General features: G+C 57.3%; 2 protein-coding genes and 2 long non-coding RNA genes across 4 annotated transcripts; 3 read left to right on the top strand and 1 right to left on the bottom strand.

Annotated features, from left to right (window-relative positions):
- Positions 1–5,178: 5,178 nt before the first annotated feature.
- Positions 5,179–7,487, bottom strand: LOC142058268 (uncharacterized). The gene is given in 3 exon segments (XM_075095426.1): positions 5,179–6,536; positions 6,539–6,722; positions 7,473–7,487. Coding segments are annotated over 3 exon segments (1,545 nt in total). The 3' UTR covers positions 5,179–5,190.
- LOC142058267 (U3 small nucleolar RNA-interacting protein 2-like) lies at positions 7,486–14,389 on the top strand. The gene is made up of 12 exons (XM_075095425.1): positions 7,486–7,634; positions 7,681–7,916; positions 8,010–8,089; positions 8,199–8,246; positions 8,492–8,612; positions 8,834–9,090; positions 10,628–10,656; positions 12,961–13,023; positions 13,107–13,252; positions 13,391–13,470; positions 13,592–13,665; positions 13,759–14,389. The coding sequence occupies exons 1-12, from the start codon at positions 7,486–7,488 to the stop codon at positions 13,862–13,864; spliced, it is 1,389 nt and encodes a 462-aa protein (XP_074951526.1). The 3' UTR covers positions 13,865–14,389.
- A 1,225-nt stretch (positions 14,390–15,614) lies between these two features.
- On the top strand, positions 15,615–16,737 carry LOC142058657 (uncharacterized). Its single transcript, XR_012661061.1, has 4 exons — positions 15,615–15,695; positions 15,860–15,982; positions 16,332–16,411; positions 16,652–16,737. It is a non-coding gene; the product is annotated as an uncharacterized LOC142058657 (long non-coding RNA).
- Positions 16,738–19,763: 3,026 nt separating this feature from the next.
- On the top strand, positions 19,764–20,349 carry LOC142058656 (uncharacterized). Its single transcript, XR_012661060.1, has 3 exons — positions 19,764–19,868; positions 19,957–20,094; positions 20,287–20,349. It is a non-coding gene; the product is annotated as an uncharacterized LOC142058656 (long non-coding RNA).
- The last annotated feature ends 22 nt before the right edge of the window (positions 20,350–20,371 follow it).

Genomic DNA, 20,371 nt, shown 5'->3' with positions numbered 1-20,371 from the left:
TGATTTTTAAACAGCAACTAGAATCATGCAATTTCCCACAGACCCCGCCTTCTTCGGCTAGTAGGTAGTCGAGAACCAAGTGATGTTGATAAATTGCAGTTTGCATTTGGGTTTCCTGATCTGCCAGTAGGTCGAGGGCCTCAGCTGTTTGATTGGTGATAATTTCTAATACGGCTTGCAGCCGGATAATGCAATGTAGATTATAAATGGGTTCTCGAGCACCACTAACCCATTCATTGTGTAGCCAAATCAACTAGAATTGTTACATGAGAACATAGAGTATAGGAATTAGCGTATCCATCGATCTGTGTAGTGATCAAAACCAATTTGTGTTTCTAATCATTTATATATAGACAATGTGTTTTGTTACTAGAAGAATGCACTTCTGTCAAAAGGAATGATAAAGTGCAGTTTTGTGTAGTAGACTGAGAAAACTGGCCAGGATTGCCGGGACTGAGAGCCAAAAGGGTAAAAGGTAATTCCAGCAGGGGGAGATCGCGACCACCGACTCACGGACCACCGACCCAAGTAATACCACCTACTCAAAAGAGAACAATAGAAGAAGTCGACTGAGTTTGCGCAGTAATCTACATGTGGAACGAGCAAGTTTGTACCAATCAGTAGAAAGGACAATAATGAATATGTATGAATAGGTAAATTTTTGATCTATAAATTGTATGGGAAAGGTGCGTAAGGTATGCACGTGAGGAGGAACGATCCCCCCTGCATCCGGCGCCGTGAATAAAGAATGCCTGCTCTTTAATACTAAATTAGTGTTAAGGAGTTGTTTCTGATTTTACCACGTTTTTCGGTAACAATTGGGGTTCCAAGTTGCACGTCCATAATGTTGTATGATACACTGGGGGGTCCGCACGTCTTTACCCCAGGACCGGCCACTCCCATCGGTGAGGGAGGTATCAGTAACTTTGGATCGTTTTTCCCGCTTCAAATCATCATATATTCGAATGCCTAAATGGTCTCCATCTGTTTCTGAGAGTAAGAAAACCAAGGGACGGATCACCCCAACGCAACATATTCCTGACCAGTTTGCTGGTAACGCTTTATATGCATGGTTTCCACATATGCAACAGTGTCCCTCGAGGGCCACTGATCCATTAGCAAAGGGTCCTTTCCAACGTTCCACACGGGGCGAAGGGTCAAAATAAGGGGTAGGTTCTAAACCAAACGGCCACTTTCAACGCAACAATATAGCGATTCCTTTGTGGAGTTTTCACAACATGGTATGTCTGAACAAAGGCCTTCCCACGTTCTCCTCCAACGGGGCCAATCTATTCTATTACAATATTTACAGTTGTAAGCTCCTGCTTCCTGGTCCCAAATACAAGCACGGCCACAGAGTTGCCTCGGCTGGTATTAGGTGTGAGAGACCAAAATCTGGGAAATGCATTCTGGTATCCCTCTTCATTCACCCAGGCATAGCTGTATACAAGTTCATCCTTTTCATGTGGCCCCTCTCCCACCTGAACGGTTATGCTTACGTTCTGATATGTCCATTCACATGTGCCGTTACCCACAAAGACGCCATCCTTTTGTGTTCTAGCCAAACAGTATTTACCTTTCTCTGGGTGAGTCATGTGAGCTTTGCCATGTTTTATTCCCTTTCGTTTCGCTATATTTACTCACCCACCATTTTGGTAGCAAAGGTATAGCTACCCAGGGCCAACTTGATAGACCAAACGGTCCTCCACATATCCAGCATTCTGTGAGGTTATAAACACTTGCTATTTGTTCAGCCAATTGCATAAAAGAATTCTTTATATCATTTCCTTCATCCCTAAAGTCTTTGAGGGGATAACTGATTGTTCCAGGGATCGCGACCCATACAATACACCAAAACAACAAAATTGACATTTTGCTCTACAAATCCAGCCTAAGCTTACAAATGTTATACAATCAATCACAAAAATACACATAGTCAAAATCAAATGTTAATCTTCCCACATTCGGTTGCGTTCCCACAGGGATCTCCTGTGAAATGAAACAAAACGTCGACTTGCCCAGTTTGGGCTTCATCTACGTGCTTAAAATGAGGGAACAATCCAGCGAGTGTTAATTTTGTGCTCTTTCCCCCCCAGGCATCTTCAGCCTTCCAGGCATATTTGTTAAGGGGTTCAGTAAGTATGAGGGGGACGGTCCCAACGGTTGGCATTTCTACCGACGCTGGCTGTCCAGGAGAGAAGGTTGGTTCCCTTGGAACACTAAGAGCTTGAGACGTTGGAATTAAAACTGGGGGTTTAGGACAAAAGCCATTTAATCGGGGGCATCCATTTGTTCCCCAGCGACCATTGACTCGGGTAGCTGCATCCCAGAGGTGCTCCACCCAATGCGGCTTATGAGGTTTCAGAAATCGTTTTGAGAGTCCATTAGTTCGTTCCACTATCCCCTTGGCTTGGGGGTAATACGGGGTGTGGAATACCCACTTGATTCCTTCTTCCCTTGCCCACTCCTGTACTCTGGTAGCAGTAAAATGACTGCCATTGTCTGACTGAATAGAACTAGGTTTTGGGAGGGAGCTAAACCAGAATTTCAGGGCCCGCACTGTATTTTCCCCAGGTGCTCGTGGAAATGCTTCGGCCTGGACTAGGCCAGAAATTACTTCCACGCCTACTAATACATATTGTTTTCCTTCTGACTTTCGGAAAGGCCCAATATCATCGATTTGCCAGACTTCCCAGAGGGTCTTTTTGTCTCTCAAATGGAGTGGGAACTCCTCCCTGGGATGTCGCTCTAGCCGAAGTCGGCATTGCTCACAAGCTGAAATACAGGCCCTGCAAGCGTCCCGAGGGGCAGGCCAGCCTCTGGCATGTGCCTCCTTGTATAAATCATTAGACCCCGCGTGGCCACGTTTAACATGTAGCCATTCTAGGAGCCTATCCCAATTTTCTCCTGTTTGGTCCTCCTTCTGCAGAGGGGCAATTCTGGCCAATTCGTCCGCCCTATTATTCCACTCACTCACTGGAGTACCCCCTTCCGGGTGGGAGGGCACCCATCCTATTGCAAAATCCCCGTGTTTGGCAACATTTAAGATTTCTTGCCACCTCTCCTTTTGCCACACTGGCACCCGATTTACCTCCCAGTTGTTCTGTTCCCAAAAAGGGAGCCATTCTGTGCACCTTTGAATACTGCAGACGAGTCAGTGTAGATGTACACCGGAGTCCCTGCTTTTCCCTCGCTATTAAACACACTCCATACCGCCACTAACTCTCCCACTTGGGCACTGCCCTCGCCTTCAGGAATTATTTCCCTCTAGGTATCCACATGAATAGCTACAGCCCGATACTTCCACTGTTGGCCCTCTCGTTTGGCGGAGGCGTCTGCGAACCATACGTTTCGCAGCTCCTCCGAAAATGGCGGGGCAATCCTAACTACAGAAGGAGGAGGGGTATCCTCCTCCCGAAGGTTTGTCGCTTCTTCCTGTATGTTTAACACCTTTGCGGTACCTTCAGTGACTGTAAAAACACTACAGTAATGTTCGATTTTAGCATACCGTTTCCTCACAGTACCCCTTTGGGCCACCCCGTCAGGGGGAGGGGTCCCTGCTAACACAGGCGTAATTACCTTAAAGGGTCCCCTTAACTATAGGTTGTTGGCGTATGGTTCGCTCCGCTTCTCTAAGAGCTAAGCTCACTACAAACAAACCCTTTTCCCAGCTGGAGTACCGCTTTTCAGCATCCTTAAAACTCCTAGAATAAAACCCAGTCGGTCGAATGGGACCTTCTGCTCCTTTCTGCCAAAAATGAATTGACAATCCCCAGTGTGCGAACCCCCATTCAATTTGAACTGGGTCGGTGGGGTGGATAGGGCCCAAAGTTTGATGGGTGCTTGCTTCAAACACCAAAAGCTGCAGTGCCTCATCGTGAGCTGGAGTCCATTTCCAAATCACCCTCTTTCGCAACAGGTCATATAAGGGACGTGCCATTATTGCAAATTTCGGCTTATGCTTTCTCCAAAAGACCAAGAATCCCAAGGTGTGTTGCAGCTCCTTTTTACCTTCCGGAATTTTTACCTGATCTAACGCTGAGAGGGTGTCCTGAGGAATACAGGCTGACCCTCCTTTCCACCAGATGCCCCACAACTTAACTTCACTGGCAGGGGCTTGTATTTTTTCTTTGGGTATTTGAAGGCCTGTTCCTTCCAGGTGATTAATAGTTCTGTCCTGCATAGTCTGCACCGAAGCTATGGTATGTCCCCCTTTTAGTATGTCATCAATATACTGATAGACTTTGACCTCTCTTTCTGATGGGATTATTGCTAATTCCTGTGCTGGGGCATGGTGGGCCAAGGTAGGCGAGTGTTTATATGCCTGAGGCAAACGGGTAAAAGTATACTGTTGTCCTTCCCAGGTAAAAGCAAATTGGTCTCGATCACACTCCTGGAGTGGAACCATAAAAAACATGTCCTTCACATCAATGGTTGCTAAGATAGAGTGGGCCTGTTCTTGAATGGCTGCAAGTAATTCGGCTATGTTGGGTACAGCCGCAGTCAGGGGGCCAGTGTTTGCATTCAGTCGCCGATAGTCAATGGTCAGGCGCCATTTTCCATTAGGGTTGCATACTGGCCACACTGGTGAATTGTACGGGGAGTGAGTAAACACTAAAATTCCCTGCTGTTTGAGATCCTCAGTTACTGGGGCTATCCCTTCCCTGGCTCCTAGCAGCAACGCATAGGGTTTTACGTTGGTAGTCTTGGAGGGGGGAAGGCCAGGTGCCGTTTGCAATAGGCGCACCTCCGCCCAAGATGTTTCAGTTAATTGCCTGACCTGGGGGATGCCAAAAGACCACGAGTTCCCCTGGGTGTCATGCCACTGCCTTCCCTTCAACGCAGCCATGCCTAAAATGTTTGTCTGAAAAGGTCCTATGGCTACCATGGTATTGATGGGGGCTTCCTCTCCTGGGAACCATAGTGTCACTGAACTCACAGGCATTGACTGTGTTTTTCCCAGAGCATTTAAGATAATTAGATTTCTAGATGGGATAGAGATCCCGCACCGTTCTGCTTCGGTCTGCATCAGTGCGGTGATTTGTGGCCCAGTATCAATTAGAAAAATTACCGGTCTTTTCCTTGGTCCTACAGCTACTGTGACTAATAAATCCCCTCTTAGATTCAAGGTGAGTTGTCTTACAAACATCCATCCTCCGCTCCTCTCCTCACCTTTGGGGAACGGAGGGTCTAGTTTTCCGCCTTTTCCCTAGTCAGCTCCCCCTCAAGATCTATCAGGGGTGGAGCAGCGGCAACTACTCCGAGAGTGGCCTTCTTCCCTGACCATTTCTGTACAAGTTTTTCCAATTTTGGGGTCGGGAGTCCATCCATCAGGTCTCGAGGAATGCCCTTCTGAAGCCCTAGATGCCATAAGCCCTGTCGACTTAGGGGTCTCTCTCTCCCGGGATGATTGTTGCGGAGTGGCCTCAAATCCTGGCCTTTCCCAATTGACAGCTGCCGATTGTTAACTTGCTCTGCAGACCGTACAACCCTTGTTTCGGTTTTTTGGAACGATCCACCATCAGGGCCATATTTTCTCCCAAAATTAATTAATTCCTGCGCTACCTCCCTCCACGTCCACACTTTCCTTCCCAACCGCCAATGGTCAGGGGTTATTATCCCTTCCAGAGTGGCCGCAGTTCTTTCTCCTTCGGAATTATTTTGAATTCTCCCCTGTAATTGGATCCCAGTGGGTTTCAGGGAGTCAGGGAGTCCCCGGATCAGGGGAGTCATCCTCCCTGGGTCTACAGGCATCATCATCAGGGAACTCTGGTGGGGCTTGAGCTCCCGATCATACATCTTTTGGAGACAGGCTGCTTTCTGCACGCTTTCCACTAGTTGATCCACCGTACCTGTTATGGCAAGGGGATCTCCCCTCTCCAAAGGGTTCAGCCCTCCGGCCCAATACGCAGCCCTCTGGGTTAATGACCATGGGGCTCGGCGATTACCTGTAGTTAAGAACACACCTGGACCCCAATAGCCTTCTGCTTCTTTCTCCGACAACAAAATTCCATCCCCCCCTGCTGACAGGGACACTCTCCACACATATTCTGTCTCCGATTCCTTCGGAGTTCTTGCAAAGTCTTTTTTCAACTTTGCTACTTCGGTTGCTGTAAATGGGACTTCTTTGGTGAGAACTTGAGGATGGTCATCGTTATTGTCCTCATACAAGTACTCTGTTTTAAAGAGTGGATACATGTGAGGGAAGCTTTCTACAGTTTCCCTTGCCCTCTGCAAGACTCCCTGAGGGTAAACTTGCCGTACCCCTTTCTCTGAAAGTTTCACCTCTACCTCTGCCAGTGTATCTGCTTCCCTCAAAAGCTGATCCCTCAATTCTTCCTTCAGTATGGCATTTTGATTTCTCTCCTCCTGCAACAATCGCTTGTTTCCCTCCAATTGTTCCTGCAGTGACTTTATGACCACCTGCAGTGAGTCTATTGTGACATCGGCTTGACAAAGCCTCCGTTTCCTCTCTTCCACCGCTGCTGACAGACTCGCTCCCAGGACTGCGCAAATTACAGCTTTTCCTTTCCCGGTCTAACCCTAGCTTCCTTCTACACTACCCTTATCCTGCCTACTACACTCTGCGGTTGAAACCAATGTTTTTTCACCCAATCTTGTCCCCGGGGTGAGGGGCGAGATTGGTGCACCTCCAAAAGATGGTACAGCCAGTGAAGAGACAAAATCGTGGGCGTTAACTGCCTTCTGAGTGGCCATTTTACCTAACACAAAGGGGCTTTATGGTCCTGAGAGGGTCACACCTTAATGCTGCTATCCCCTTTTCCCCCTTTTCGCCCTCAGGAGGTCACACGGGGAAACCAAGCCCTCAGCGGAGCCATCGCCTTTGAGCGATCTCCAAAAGGGAGACCACCCGCCTGCAGTCAGCAGCCCTTCCAGGATGCTCTGGGTACGCGTGGTGACACTCTTTGGCTGCTTATCCTTGAGGAAGCGAGCCTGTTGCCTAACTTGGAGCAGCCGAAGGGTGCTCCCGCTGCCCTTCCACGCCTCCCCAGGTGCCAGAGACAAGACACTAAATGCGCAAAATAAAGCTTCCGAACAAAAGCCGGTTTTAGCGCTTTAGAGCATCGCCGGGACAGGCCGTCCCACCACTACCCCCGGCGACAGCCAAGGCCGGGGTCCTTGGGAGCCCGCAAAGGCCGTGCTACGGGACCAGAAGCCAGGCAGCACCAGGGGGCGTGTCGTTGCGCCGAGAGGCCGGGGCCAGCAGCACCGGGGGCGGGGCAAGCCGCCGAGGGGGCGTGGCTGTCAGCACTAGGGGGCGGGGCCGTGTCGCCGAGGGGGCAGGCCCAGCAGCACCGGGGGGGCGCGGCAGAGCCGTCACTATTCGAGTGACAGCGCGGCCCGCCGATAGGAAGCGGGGGCGGGGCCGCAGGCGCGGCGGGAGGGGGACCTAGTCGGCTGCAGCCAATAGGCGCGGGGCGCGCCCCTGCAGCCGGCGGGACGGGCAGCACGTGGAGCGGCAGCATGGCGGCGGTGGGCAGCTGTAGGGCCAAAGCCCCACGTGGGGGCGGCGGGACGGCGGCGGCCGCGGGCGGCGGTGAGGGCCGGGCCGGGCGGAGGGGGCTGCGGAGTGACTGCCCCTGCGAGGTCGCTCTGGTCGGTGTCCGTGTCCCGTCCCGTCCGATTCCATCCCTGGAGTCACCCTGGTTCGGTCCTCAGGTCCTGGGCGCCGAGAGAGAGGTCGCGGGCGGCGGCCGTCCGGCCCGTCGACGAGGTACGAGCCGCGCCGCGGGGGGAAGCCGGTGCCGGTGCCGGTGCTCACGCCTGTCCCCGCAGCCCGTCGTTGGGACGGCGGCGGCGGCAGGAGGCGGCGGTAGAGGAGGAGGTGGAGGAGACGCTGCAGGAGAAGAAGCTGCGCCTGGCCAAGCTGTACCTGGAGGAGCTCCGCCAGCACGGTGAGTGCCGCCCGGTGCCGGTACCCCGGTGGGGCAGAGGGGCGTGCAGCCCTCGGTGCTGAGCCCGGCCCTCACGCCCCACGTCCGCCACAGAGGAGGAGCGGGCGGCGGCAGAGGAGGAGGAGGAGACGCATCCGGCGGATCTCATCGGCGACCGGCTGAAAGAGGACGTGGTGAGCAGCGGGGCGGGCGCGTCCCCCCAGTCCCGGCAGCGGCGGCGGGCTCTGCCCCGCTCCCGCGGGACCGGGGCCACCTCCGCCGAGCCTCCCGCTTCTTGCCCAGCTGGAGCAGAAGGGTCGGCTGCAGCGCCTGGTCGACAAAGACGTAAGTGCCCAGCGCTGGGGGCGCCCGGGGGGCTGCCAGGCTCTAAGTGCTGGCTTTAGGGGCACTCGCGCACAGCCAGGGCCGGCACCCCGAGTTACGGTGCTGGCTCCGGGACCAGGGCCCTTCTTCTGCCCAGGGTGCCGGGGGCTGGTACCCTGGAGGAGGGAGGGTGCTGTGCTTGGGTACTCCCATGCCGGGGGAAGGGGACCGAGGGAGGCCCAGCTCACATCCCGCTCTCCCTGCGGGTGCAGCCTCCAGATCCAGCCAGCATTCGAGTGCTGCGGGGGCACCAGCTGCCCGTCACCTGCCTGGTCATCTCTCCAGATGACAGGTTCATCTTTTCAGCTTCCAAGGACGGCTCCCTCATCAAATGCAAGTGTTCCCTTGGGGCCGTGACTGGCTGTTCCCCCAGCCTGAACCCTGCAGGGAGGGACCCTGCAGCAGCAGGAGCGTGGGTGCCTGTGGAGGTGGCTGGGCCCCTGCCCCTTCCGGGGATGTGCACGTGCATCGTTTTGGGCTCTGTGGGAGGCTCGTTGGTGCTTCCCAATATGTTGGGAGGTTCCCAGGGCGTGACTGCGATGCCTTTCCCGTAGGGGAGGTGGAGAGCGGGAAGAGGCCGTGCGTGGTGCCCAGGGGGAAGAAGGGCACCGAGGAGCGGCACATGGGGCATGCATCCCACGTCCTCTGCGTGGCCATCTCATCGGATGGCAAGTACCTGGTACGGGAGAGGGGGCTGGTGCTGCCACGTGTGGCGGAGGGGTGCTGGTGGGGAGTTCATCTCCTCCTGGGGTCCTGCGGAGAGCGGTATCTCTATGGAGAAAGGCATCCAGTATCGAAGGGAATTAGCTGTGCTTGAGGTGATTTATGGGATCCCAAGAGCTAACTGTATTGGAGGCCGAAGTGAGCCTAACTGGGAATGAGTGGCAGAAGCACCCCATTGTGACTGGCCCCGAGGCTCCATGCATCCTTGGCATAGACTACCTCAGGAGAGGGTATTTCAAGGACCCAGAAGGGTACAGGTGGGCTTCTGGTGTAGCTGCCTTGGAGACGGAGGAAACTAAACAGCTGTCGACCTTGCCTGGCCTCTCGAAGGACCCTTCTGTTGTGGGGTTGCTGAAGGTCAAAGGACAACAGGTGCCGATCACCACCACAACAGTGCACCGGCGGCAATATCGCACCAACAGAGACTCTCTGATCCCCATCCGTAAACTCATTCACCAACTGAGGAGCCAAGGAGTCATCAGTAAGACCCACTCACCCTTTAACAGTCCCATATGGCCAGTGCGGAAGTCTAACGGAGAGTGGAGACTAACAGTAGACTATCGTGGCCTGAATGAAGTCACTCCACCGTTGAGTGCTGCTGTGCCAGACCTGCTAGAACTTCAACACGAACGGGAGTCAAAGGCAGCCAAGTGGTATGCCACAATTGATATTGCTAATGCATTCTTCTCAATCCCTCTGGCAGCAGAGTGCAGGCCACAGTTTGCTTTCACATGGAGGGGCGTCCAGTACACCTGGAATCGACTGCCCCAGGGGTGGAAACACAGTCCTACCATTTGCCATGGACTGATTCAGACTGTACTGGAACAAGGAGAAGCTCCCGAACACCTTCAACACATTGATGACATCATCGTGTGGGGCAACACAGCAGAAGTTGTTTTTGAGAAAGGAGAGAAAATAGTCCAAATCCTTCTGAAGGCTGGTTTTGCCATAAAACAAAGTAAGGTGAAGGGACCCGCACAAGGGATCCAGTTCTTAGGAATCAAATGGCAAGATGGTCATCGTCAGATCCCCAAGGATGTGACCAACAAGATAGCAGCCATGTCTCCACCAACTAGCAAAAAGGAAACACAAGCTTTCTTGGGCGTTGTGGGTTTTTGGAGAACGCATATTCCAAATTACAGTATGATCGTAAGCCCTCTCTATCAAGTGACCTGGAAAAAAGAATGATTTCAAATGGGGCCCTGAGCAATGACAAGCCTTTGAACAGATTAAACGAGAAATAGTTCATGCAGTAGCTCTTGGGCCAGTTCGGGCAGGACAAGATGTAAAAAATGTGCTCTACACCGCAGCCGGGGAGAATAGCCCTACCTGGAGCCTCTGGCAGAAAGCACATGGGGAGACCTGGGGTCGACCCCTAGGGTTTTGGAGTTGGGGATACAGAGGGTCCGAAGCCCGCTATACTCCAACTGAAAAAGAGATATTGGCAGCATATGAAGGGGTTCGAGCTGCTTCAGAAGTGGTTGGTACTGAGGCACAGTTGCTCCTGGCACCCCGACTGCCAGTGCTGGGCTGGATGTTCAAAGGAAGCGTCCCCTCTACACACCATGCAACTGGTGCTACGTGGAGTAAATGGGTTGCACTGATCACCCAGCGGGCTTGAGTAGGAAACCCCCGTCGCCCGGGAATCTTGGAAGTGATTATGGACTGGCCAGAAGGCAAAGATTTTGGACTATCACCAGAGGAGGAGGTGACACGTGCTGAAGAAGCCCCACTGTATAACAAACTGCCAGAAGATGAGAAGCAATATGCCCTGTTCACCGATGGGTCCTGTCGCCTTGTGGGAAAGCACCGGAGATGGAAGGCTGCTGTATGGAGCCCTACACGACAAGTAGCAGAAACTGCTGAAGGAGAAGGTGAATCGAGCCAGTTTGCAGAGGTAAAGGCCATCCAGCTGGCCTTAGACATTGCTGAACGGGAAAAGTGGCCAGTGCTCTATCTCTGTACTGACTCCTGGATGGTGGCCAAATGCCCTGTGGGGCTGGCTGCAGCAGTGGAAGCAAAGCAACTGGCAGCGTAGAGGCAAACCCATCCGGGTAGAGAACCTGGTTGTAAAGGTACGTCATGTGGATGCTCACGTCCCCAAGAGTCGGGCCACTGAAGAACATTGGTACAACCAGCAGGTAGATCAGGCTGCCAAGATTGAAGTGGCTGAGGTGGATCTGGACTGGCAACATAAGGGTGAACTATTTCTAGCTCGGTGGGCCCATGACACCTCAGGCCATCAAGGGAGAGATGCAACATACAGGTGGGCTCGTGATCGAGGGGTGGACTTGACCATGGACGCTATTGCGCAGGTTATCCGCGAATGTGACACATGCGCTGCAATCAAGCAAGCGAAGCGGGTAAAGCCTCTGTGGTATGGGGGACGATGGCTGAAATATAAACATGGGGAGGCCTGGCAAATTGCCTATACCACGCTCCCACAGACCCGCCAAGGCAAGCGCCATGTGCTTACAATGGTAGAAACAACGACTGGCTGGCTGGAAACATATCCTGTCCCCCACGCCACTGCCCGGAACACTATCCTGGGTCTCGAAAAACACGTCCTGTGGCGACATGGCACCCCAGAGACAACTGAGCCAGACAACGGGACTCATTTCCGAAATAGCCTCATAGACACCTGGGCCAAAGAGCACGGCATTGAGTGGGTGTATCACATCCCCTATCACGCACCAGCCTCTGGGAAAATTGAACGGTACAATGGACTGTTAAAAACTACACTGAGAGCAATGGGGGGTGGGACATTCAGGCACTGGGATACACATTTAGCAAAAGCCACGTGGTTAGTCAACACGAGGGGATCTGCCAGTCGAGCTGGCCCTGCCCGGTCAGAAATCCTACATACTGTGGAAGGGGATAGAGTCCCTGTAGTGCACGCAACAAGTATGCTGGGCAAAACAGTCTGGGTTCTTCCCGCCTCAGGCAAAGGCAAACCTTTGTTCGTGGCATTGCTTTTGCTCGAGGACCTGGGCGCACTTGGTGGGTGATGCGGGAGGATGGAGAAATCCGATGTGTGCCTCAAGGGGATTTGATTTTGGGTGAAAACAGCCAATGAACTGAATGGCACAATGTGAACTGCTAGATAATATTGTGTGTCACCTCTGTGTTGTATCAATGATATCAGAGTACAAGCCTCCCAATCCATGGAATATAGACTGTGAAACAAGCAAAGTGCAGCAGTGACGGAACGATGACTGACTCGGTATGCAGCAACCCGACGCCACACACATCATCTCTCCCACCCTGAAAGACTGATACGACAGATGGAGCCCAGAGTCATGGACTGGGTGAACTCAATGGACATTTTACTGGACATTTTACAGGGAAGGTCCATGAACTAAGGGAATGATGTCTGTGTAATATGTTAAAGGATGGGAAGGGGAGGGGTGGTGGTTGGTAAGGTTGTATTGCATCGTATGGGACCTGGGCATGGTGTAAATGGTATGGAATAAGGGGTGGAGAATGTGCTGGTTTTGGCTGAGACGGGGTTAATTCTCCTCACTGTGGGGGTCGGCTACCTTTCCAGCTTCCCGCGCTCTGCCGTGTGGTGGTGGGCGGGGGGCTGGGAGGGGCAGGGCCATGGTGGGGGCAGCTGACCCCGACTGGCCAATGGCATGTTCATTCCATACCATGTGACACCATGACCAGTATTCGGCGGTTCGTTCCCCTCCCCCCTCCCTTCCCCTCCCCCGGGGCTTTGCGCCTCTCGTTGTTCTCCTTTACATTGCATTTCTGTTGTTGTTTCTTTTAATTTTAATCATTAAACTGTTCTTATCCCAACCCGCGAGCGTTACCCTTCTGATTCTCTCCCCCATCTACCGGTGGGGGAGTGAGCGAGCGACTGTGTGGGGCTGAGCTGCCGGCTAAACCACGACACTCCTAAGCAGGATCCCAAAGCACGCTTGTAACTGATGGTAGTTGCCCCTTCTCTTTGTAGGGGCTCTATTGATTGTATCCAGCTCATCGGCGAGGAGCACGTGGTGTCGGGTGCCGATGACGGGTGAGCACGGGGCCGCGACAGTGCCTGGGGTAGGTAGGCAAAGCCCCCTCCTGCAACCCCCTCATGCCTCCCCTCCCTGGTAGGTCTGTAGCCCTGTGGGGGCTGGCGAAGAAGAAGCCGCTGGTGCTGGCCCGGCAGGCGCACGGCATGCAGGACGCCCAGGGCCTGCAGCAGCCGTACTGCATCTTGGCGGTGGCTGCCCTGCGCAACAGTGACCTCCTGGCTACAGGTGTGGGGCAGCTGCTTTGGAGCAAGGGTTTGGGGGTGCAGGGGGTCTGTCCTGCCCCTGCCCCTGCCCCTGCCCCTGCCCCTGCCCCTGCCCGTGCCCCAGGTTGGGGTGCATGGCAGTCTCCTCTCTCTACCCTAGGCTCCCACAGTGCTAGTGTGAAGCTCTGGAAGTGCAGTGAGGGATTTTGGAAGCTGGAGCCCCTCTGGGCTATCCCGTTGGTATGGGTCAGGAGGTTGGGGATGCTGGAGCTGGGCTGGGGGTGTCTCTCGGCGGGTTCTCCCCTCCCTGGGCAGCAGGAGGAGGCTGCGCGAGCCTCTCGCCCTGCCCTGTCCCCTCCAGGTGGGTTTTGTCAACAGCCTCGAGTTCTCGGCAGCCGGTGACTTCCTGGTGGCCGGCCTCGGGCAGGAGCACCGGTACCGTCCCCCTTCCCCAGCGCTGGCTGGGAGCACAGCCTCCACTGCCTCGAGGGCTCGGTGGAGGGTGACCCCCATCTCTCTCATCTGCAGGCTTGGCCGGTGGTGGAGAATCAAAGAAGCCAAAAACAGCATCTGCATCATCCCCCTGAAGCGGAGGGCTACAGCCCCCAGCTCCCATGTCCCTGACAGCTCCTAGCCCGCTGGCCCCGGAGCCGCTGCACCTGGGTCATGAAACCCTTGTCCCTGGTGCTGCGCCCCATGTCCTTCGTGCAACCACCCTCCTGGGGCCGGCAGCGCCGGAGCGGGGGATGGCGCGTGGCCCCCTGACCCTGCTGGCACCCATGTCATGCTGCGGCTCTGCCCTCTGTGAGGGTCTGCCCCCTTCCCTCAGCTTTGGCCAGACCCGAGCTCTGGAGGACTCTGTTTTAAATAAAAAATAAAAAAAAAAAGAACAACACAAAACCCAAACCAAACCAAATCCACTTTATTCACCTAAATTACCATGTCTAATGCCCCACGGCTCCTGCCGCCCTGGCCTGCCCTGCTACCTCCTCCTGCCCGTCCCCTGGCACCGACCTGTCTGCCCACCCACCTCGGCGCTGGCCCCGCCGGGCCCGGGGGCCCCACCTCGGCTCCTACGGCGCGGCGGGGCCCTGTGCCCCGGGGAGGGGAGCGAGGAGCCCCGTCCCACCCCGCCCCCCCCGCCCGGTGCCAGCAGGTGGAACCCTCCAGGCGCGTGGCAACCAGTATGCGCGCGGCGGGGCCCTGTGCCCCGGGGAGGGGAGCGAGGAGCCCCGTCCCACCCCGGCCCCCCCCGCCCGGTGCCAGCTGGTGGAACCCTCCAGGCGCGTGGCAACTAGTAAGCGGGGAACGCGGCCGCCCCCCGCAGTTGTGCGTCCCTGCGGCTGAGCGCACGGGAGGGCGTCCGGCCCCTCCGAGTGCCCAGCAGCCTTCGAGCGAGGGGAGCCCCGCGGGCCTCGTCCCGGGCCTCGTGTGTGGAAGAGAAAAGAGTCTCAGCGTGCCCGAGGGGCTGGGGGCTGCAGCCCAGCTTAGCCCAGCTGCAGGTTGGGCGGCACCAGCCCCTGGGAGCAAGGGGACAGGGTACAGAGGGGTCCCTGCGACAAGGGGGGTGCCCCGCTACAGGTAAACCCCAGCCCCGTAGCGGGAGGAGGAAGAGGGAGTCAGTCGCACCCACCCCCCCCCCCCCGGGGCAAGGAGGGGTCCTGGGGAAGAGGGGAAGGGGGCAGTCTGTGGGTGCCCCCCGGGGGAGTGCTATTGGGGCACTTTGTGACACCCTGGATCACCCAGTGCTGTCCCCCCCAGTGTCTGGGAGGACGGTGTTAGGACAGGGTGAGAGCAAAGAGCCCCCCAAGCATGGCCACCTCTGCCCCACTGCCCCTGGCAGGGCAGCCCTGTGGGGCACAGGGTCCCCCTCACCCCTTTCCTCCGCAGGATGGCAGGGAGACCCCCTAGCAGGCCCAGGCAGGCCTGGGGGGAGAAGGAGGGTGCAGCTGCCCTGGCTCCCCACTCCGGGCCAAAGCCAAGCGAGATGTGCAAGGTCCAGCCGCTGCAGGCGGGTGAGTGTGCAGGCGCTGCGGGCAGGGGGCTGCCTGCCCGTCCCTGCCCGGTCCCGCGCTCGCGTTGCCCAGCCAGGCTGGCATCGGGGCTCCCATGGCACAGTGGCCAGGGAGGATCCCTGTCACGGCACCCCGGGACAGGGATCCTCCCTGCCAGCCGGTGGTAGCCTGTCCCTCACCTGGGCACGCCAGACCCCCCTCCCCGTGCTGCCCTCCAGCATTGCGCCCTCGCCCCTGGGGCTCACAGGGGACACCTGTGTCCCAGCCTTGAGCCAGGACTGGTGACATCCCTGGGAGCTGGGCAGAGGGCTTGGCTTTTTGTCCCCTGCTCGCCCCCCAGCCCTGCCTGCCTTCTCTCGGCCAGATCCGTGCTGCTCCACCTTGGCTCTGCCCGGGCAGAACGAGGATAACCTGGACATCATCCGAGCCTTCCTCAGGAGCAGACCAAAGGTATCCAAGGCCAATTCTATGAGGCTGCGCCCATGTCTCCTGACCAGTCTTTCTGCCCCCATCCCACGCTCGCAAGGTGCTGGGGGCTGTGCTGCCCCCCTCCCCCCCAACCTGTCTCACCCCCTTGACGCTCTCTGGCCGCCTGTCCCCTCCCTGGCTGGCAGCAAGAGGAGGAGAAGCTGAAGTTTCTGGCCTCCATCTACACCATCTGTAGCACCAGCAGCGCGGGCTCCACAACATGGGACATGCTTTACTTCTGTTTGCTGGAGGTGGTGGAGGCCATCGAGGTGAGGCAGGGGCAGTGGGCAGTGGGCAGAGCCCTGGGGGCAGGAGAGGGCTCAGCCGGGCAGTGGGGTGCATGTGAGCACTGCTCTGGGTCTCCATCCTTGGAGATGCTTGAAAGCCAGCTGCGTGGCCTGGCTGGAGCTGGGGCTTGGACCCAATGACGTTTGCAGGTCTCTCGGCCAGCCTGTGGTTCTGTGATGGGCACAGCCCTTCCCACCATGGGGCTTGGGACCACTGGGTGGGGAGGGAGTGCTGGGATGGTGGCACCTGGGCTCTGCCAGCCCCGCAGGCTTTTGATGGGCAAGGGAGACTGCCCCATCCCGATCCATCCCACCCTGCTGTGCTCCACAGGTGCTGCTGCAAGAGGAGCCCACTGACCACCTGGGTACTGTGGTGTGGCGGCAAGCCATGCTGACCATCGCCTCCATGAGGTACTTGCCGCAGCCCCCAGCTTGGCCTCCCCACTGCTGGGCAGCCCTAACGGCACCTCTCCCAGGCAGGGGCCACCCCCAGTCCTGGGTCCAAGAGGGAGGCAGACAGCAGGGCAAGGGGTGCCATAGGCTTTTCCCTCCAAATGCAAGTGTCAGTGTCATGGGGATCAGCCCAGGTCTCCAACCCTGGGGTCTGTCTCCTCCTTGCTGTGTCTGAAGAGCACCTCTCTGTCCCCACAGCAAGGCGGGGCTGCTTCTGCAGGAGATGAGCAGCAGACTCCTCCACATCTGCTTCTGCAGCATCTTCCACCTCCCTCCGCAGGACACCCAGGCCCTGAGGCTTCTCTCTACTCCGAGGTATGCCACGGGGTGAGCCACGGGGAGCTCCCCCACCCCGAGGCCCCTTCCTGGGCACCGCAGGGTGCAGCCACGCCCACCCCCCACCCCGCCCAGGCTTCTAGGGCTGCCCCAAGACTCTGTCCCCCTCACAGACCCTGGCCACGATGGACAGCATGCTGCAGGTGCTGGTAAGCAGCGCCGGTGCTCTCGGCATCCTGGAGCTGCAGAACATCTTGCAGGTCTGGCCTTGGCACAGGGTCCCCACAAGCATTGACCCATGGCTTGAGTGGTGCCCCGCCCCTCCCCAATCAGTGCCTGGTGCAAGGAGGGGGGCAAAGATGTTCCTCCTTCCCTGCGCTGCCTCCCCACCAGCCCCCTGCCTCCTGGCTGCTGCCAGAGCTCCTTTTGCTCCTGCCCCAGCCCACCCCGCTCCTGCAGCCCTGCCTGCTGTTCGTCCTGCCCAACACTCCCTCACAGATGGATCTGCCTGTCTGGCAAGGGGAGCCCAGCCCTGGGACTTTCCCCCGGGCCACATCCTAGAGCCTCCACCACAGGTCCCCAGGGAGGTGGTCACCCCAAAGTCTTGGGTTCCTTGGGTGGGGGGTGGAGGGACCTTTTTTTGGGTGGGGAGCGAGTGAGTGGAAGGCAGCAGAGGCAGCGGCAGGAGTGGGATGCGGTGGCCTGCCTGGCTGCAGCAGGTTGCTTCGAGGGGCAAGAAGGGCACGTGCCCTGGGCCCAGGCCCTGCCCCGGCGCAAGCCTGGCCATGCCGTGCTGTGCCATGCCACCTCCCTGGCAGATCAGCAGCTTTTCTCCTCCCAGCTCCTGCTGCCCTTCACCGATTCCAAGCTAGCAGCAGTGCAGGAGAGGGCTGTGGCACGGATTGCCAGGCTGGCCAACTTCATCGCCACCGAACCCCTGCTGCAGGTACCGAGCTCCCAGTCTGGGCAGCCCCAGTCCCCCATCGCTGTGCTCCTGAGCCCCAGCACCTCCCAGGGAAGCTGGGCACCCAGTCAGCAGGAAGTCAGGAGCAGGGGTCTTTGCCCTGCCCCTGTCCTTGTCCGTGCTCTCTCCCAAGGCAGGAACCTGGGTCCAGCAGCCCTCCCCTGCGCTGGGCTGCTGCCTGGCTGCTCTGGGAGCAGCCGGGGCTCACCTTGTGCCTAGGCTCACCTCATACCCACACTGCCTCTCTTCCTCCAGGTCTGCCCCTGCTTCGCACAAGCTGTAGTCCTCAGGCATCAGTGCTCCAAGACACATCGGTTTGTGATGCTGGGGAGGCTGGTTGGGCACCTCACCCTCTGCTGCACCTGTAAGGACAAGGCGACCCGCCGCGAAGCTGCAAAAGCTCTCCGTCACCTGCATGCCTTCATCCTGCAGCAGAGAAGTAAGAGCAGCTGTGATGGGCTGGGTGCCCCCAGGCACGGGCAGCAAGGGACCACTCTCCTTGGTGAGAGAAAGCCTGATCCAGCCTGCCTGCCTGCAGTCTAAAGAGCCATTTCCCCTTGCCCCTGTTCGCAATAGCCCCAGACCCTCCCTGGGTATCTGCTCCCCAGACCTGCCTGGGTGCCCTCTTTCTTTACTAGTGACTTTTCTGCCTAAAGCTCTCAGACTGCACCTCCAGCTCTTCACCCTCTCTCTGAGCACCCTGGTTTTCGTCCTCCCCAGGCAGGTGGCCCTGGCTGCATGACACAGGGCAGCTGCAGCTCTGGGAGGACGGGCAGATCTCGCAAAAAAGCAGCGCTAACAAAATCTTTTCGGTAAGAAGTGCCTTCGGCTCCTGCCTGGGGTGGTCAGCATGAGTGAAGGGACACCTGATGCGTGGGGATGATGTGGGCTCACGCTGTTCCTGAGCGGAGGCTAGGCAAAAGCCCGCAGCAAGCTCCGCTTCCCCACAGAACCCTGACCCCCACCATCGGTCTCCTCCCCAGCGCAGCCCTGCATCCCACTCTCACTGCACAGCCAAGATGCTCTGTGTGATGCTCTAGGTGACAAACTTCCCCTCCTCTCCTTCATCGCACAGATGTTCAAGTACCACCTCCAGCCCTCTGACCAGGTAGACATCATCCTCATGGCCATCAAGAGCTTGAGAGCCCCAAGCGCCTACAGCATCAGGGTGGCTGCCCACATGGTGGAAGTCCTTGTGGCAGACCCTGCCTTCCCGATGGGACAGGTGAGTAGCCCGTGGGTGGCACAGCCAACACTCGGGCCCACCAGAGGATCGTTCCTCCCTGGGCCCTGTGCCTGACCAGCACTGATGCCATCTCAAGCCAGCGTACTGCAGCAGGAATGCAAAGCGGCTCCCAGTGGGAGCTGGGTAAACAGCTGCGCTCACCCCGCTGACAACCCCACTCCCTTCTGTGTCTGTCGTCCAGGTGCTGAACATCGTGTGGGCCATCTACAGAAACCTGCCCTTCATCAGGGCGGTGGTAGCCCTCAACAGCCTGGAGAGGGCCCTGCTGGTGCTGATGCACAAACAGCCCAGCATGGTGGTGGCCAGCCTGTTGCAGTGCTCCCCAACATGTACCTGGTACGGGGCCCACCAGCCTTTGGGGGTCCTCTCACTCCGGGAGAGGGGCCCTAAGACCCTCCCGAGGGACTTCAGCCTGGCCATCCTCTGGGGTGTCCCTGCTGACAGAGCCCCGGGTCCCCGCAGTGTTGCGATGCGCATGTGGAAGGTGACACTCTCCAAGCCCCAGGTTGCGGAGAAGGTGCTGCAGGAGCTGCTCAGCAGGCTGATGAACCAGTCGCCGTGCAAGACCTCCACCTCTACTGGGGACAACCCCCGCGTCCTCTCCCTGGCTGTGAGTTACTGGATGAGGCCTCACTGACCTCTGGGGCTGCTCTCGGCTGTCCAGGGCCTCCACTCTCCTTCCCTGCCCATCCCAAGCCTTGACGTCCCCAGGGGCGCAGGGACGTCTCAGTGTCTAGCTGTCTTCTGCAGGCAGCCAGGACGGTAAGCGAGATCCTCCTGCAGCGCATCTGCCTGCGGGAGGTGGAGGCGATTTTCTCCCAGCTTTTCCTGGCACTGCTTTTCCAAGTGTCATTCACCACGGAGTTGACGGTGCAGGAGGTGCACATCTTTTGGAGGGAGCACCAAGAGGATCTGCTCGGTCCCATCAGGTGCTCCATCCCTGTCCTCTCATCCCTGCCAGCTACCTGGAGCCAAGGCAGGGGTGCCAGTGGGAGCTGAGCATTTCTCTTTGTGCAGGTCTGTGGTGCAGTCCATGAGAGTGCTGCTCTGCAGCATGGGCTTTGAGAGCCAGGCGCTGGCCATTGAGGCGCAGGGTGGCTGGGATGCCCTGCTCAGCAGCCAGACCCACCTCATGGGAGTCCGCATTGTGGCCAGGTGAGAGGCCCTTCTCCCTTGCTCCTCGGGGACCATCACCCCATGTCACCCCCTCCCTTGGGGGCACAGATGGCAGAGGGCTCCCGTTGCTCAAAGAAAGCGCTGCAGGTGGGTGATGCCCAGAGTGGTGCAAACCCCAAAGATATGCGTCTGCCTGGCTCAGGCCTGATGGTGCCTCCTTCCCCCTGCCAGGGAGATGATGAAGACCCCAAGACCCCTGCTCTCCACCATCTTCTGCCATCTGGCAGAACTCCTCAGTGTGGAGGAGCCCACCTGG

The sequence above is a fragment of the Phalacrocorax aristotelis genome, chromosome 6 (assembly GCF_949628215.1).
Source record: "Phalacrocorax aristotelis chromosome 6, bGulAri2.1, whole genome shotgun sequence".
Taxonomy (NCBI): domain Eukaryota; kingdom Metazoa; phylum Chordata; class Aves; order Suliformes; family Phalacrocoracidae; genus Phalacrocorax; species Phalacrocorax aristotelis.
The sequence above is the reverse complement of the archived record's forward strand: the minus strand, read 5'-3'. Positions and strand labels throughout refer to the sequence as shown.

Bases quoted from the DNA above. Each gene is read 5' to 3' on its own strand.
- LOC142058267 (XM_075095425.1), top strand. From the start codon at position 7,486: ATGGCGGCGGTGGGCAGCTGTAGGGCCAAAGCCCCACGTGGGGGCGGC. The intron at 10,657-12,960 runs GTGATTATGGAC...TTCTCTTTGTAG, and splicing joins GTCGCCCGGGAATCTTGGAA to GGGCTCTATTGATTGTATCC. The intron at 13,471-13,591 runs GTATGGGTCAGG...TGTCCCCTCCAG, and splicing joins CCCTCTGGGCTATCCCGTTG to GTGGGTTTTGTCAACAGCCT.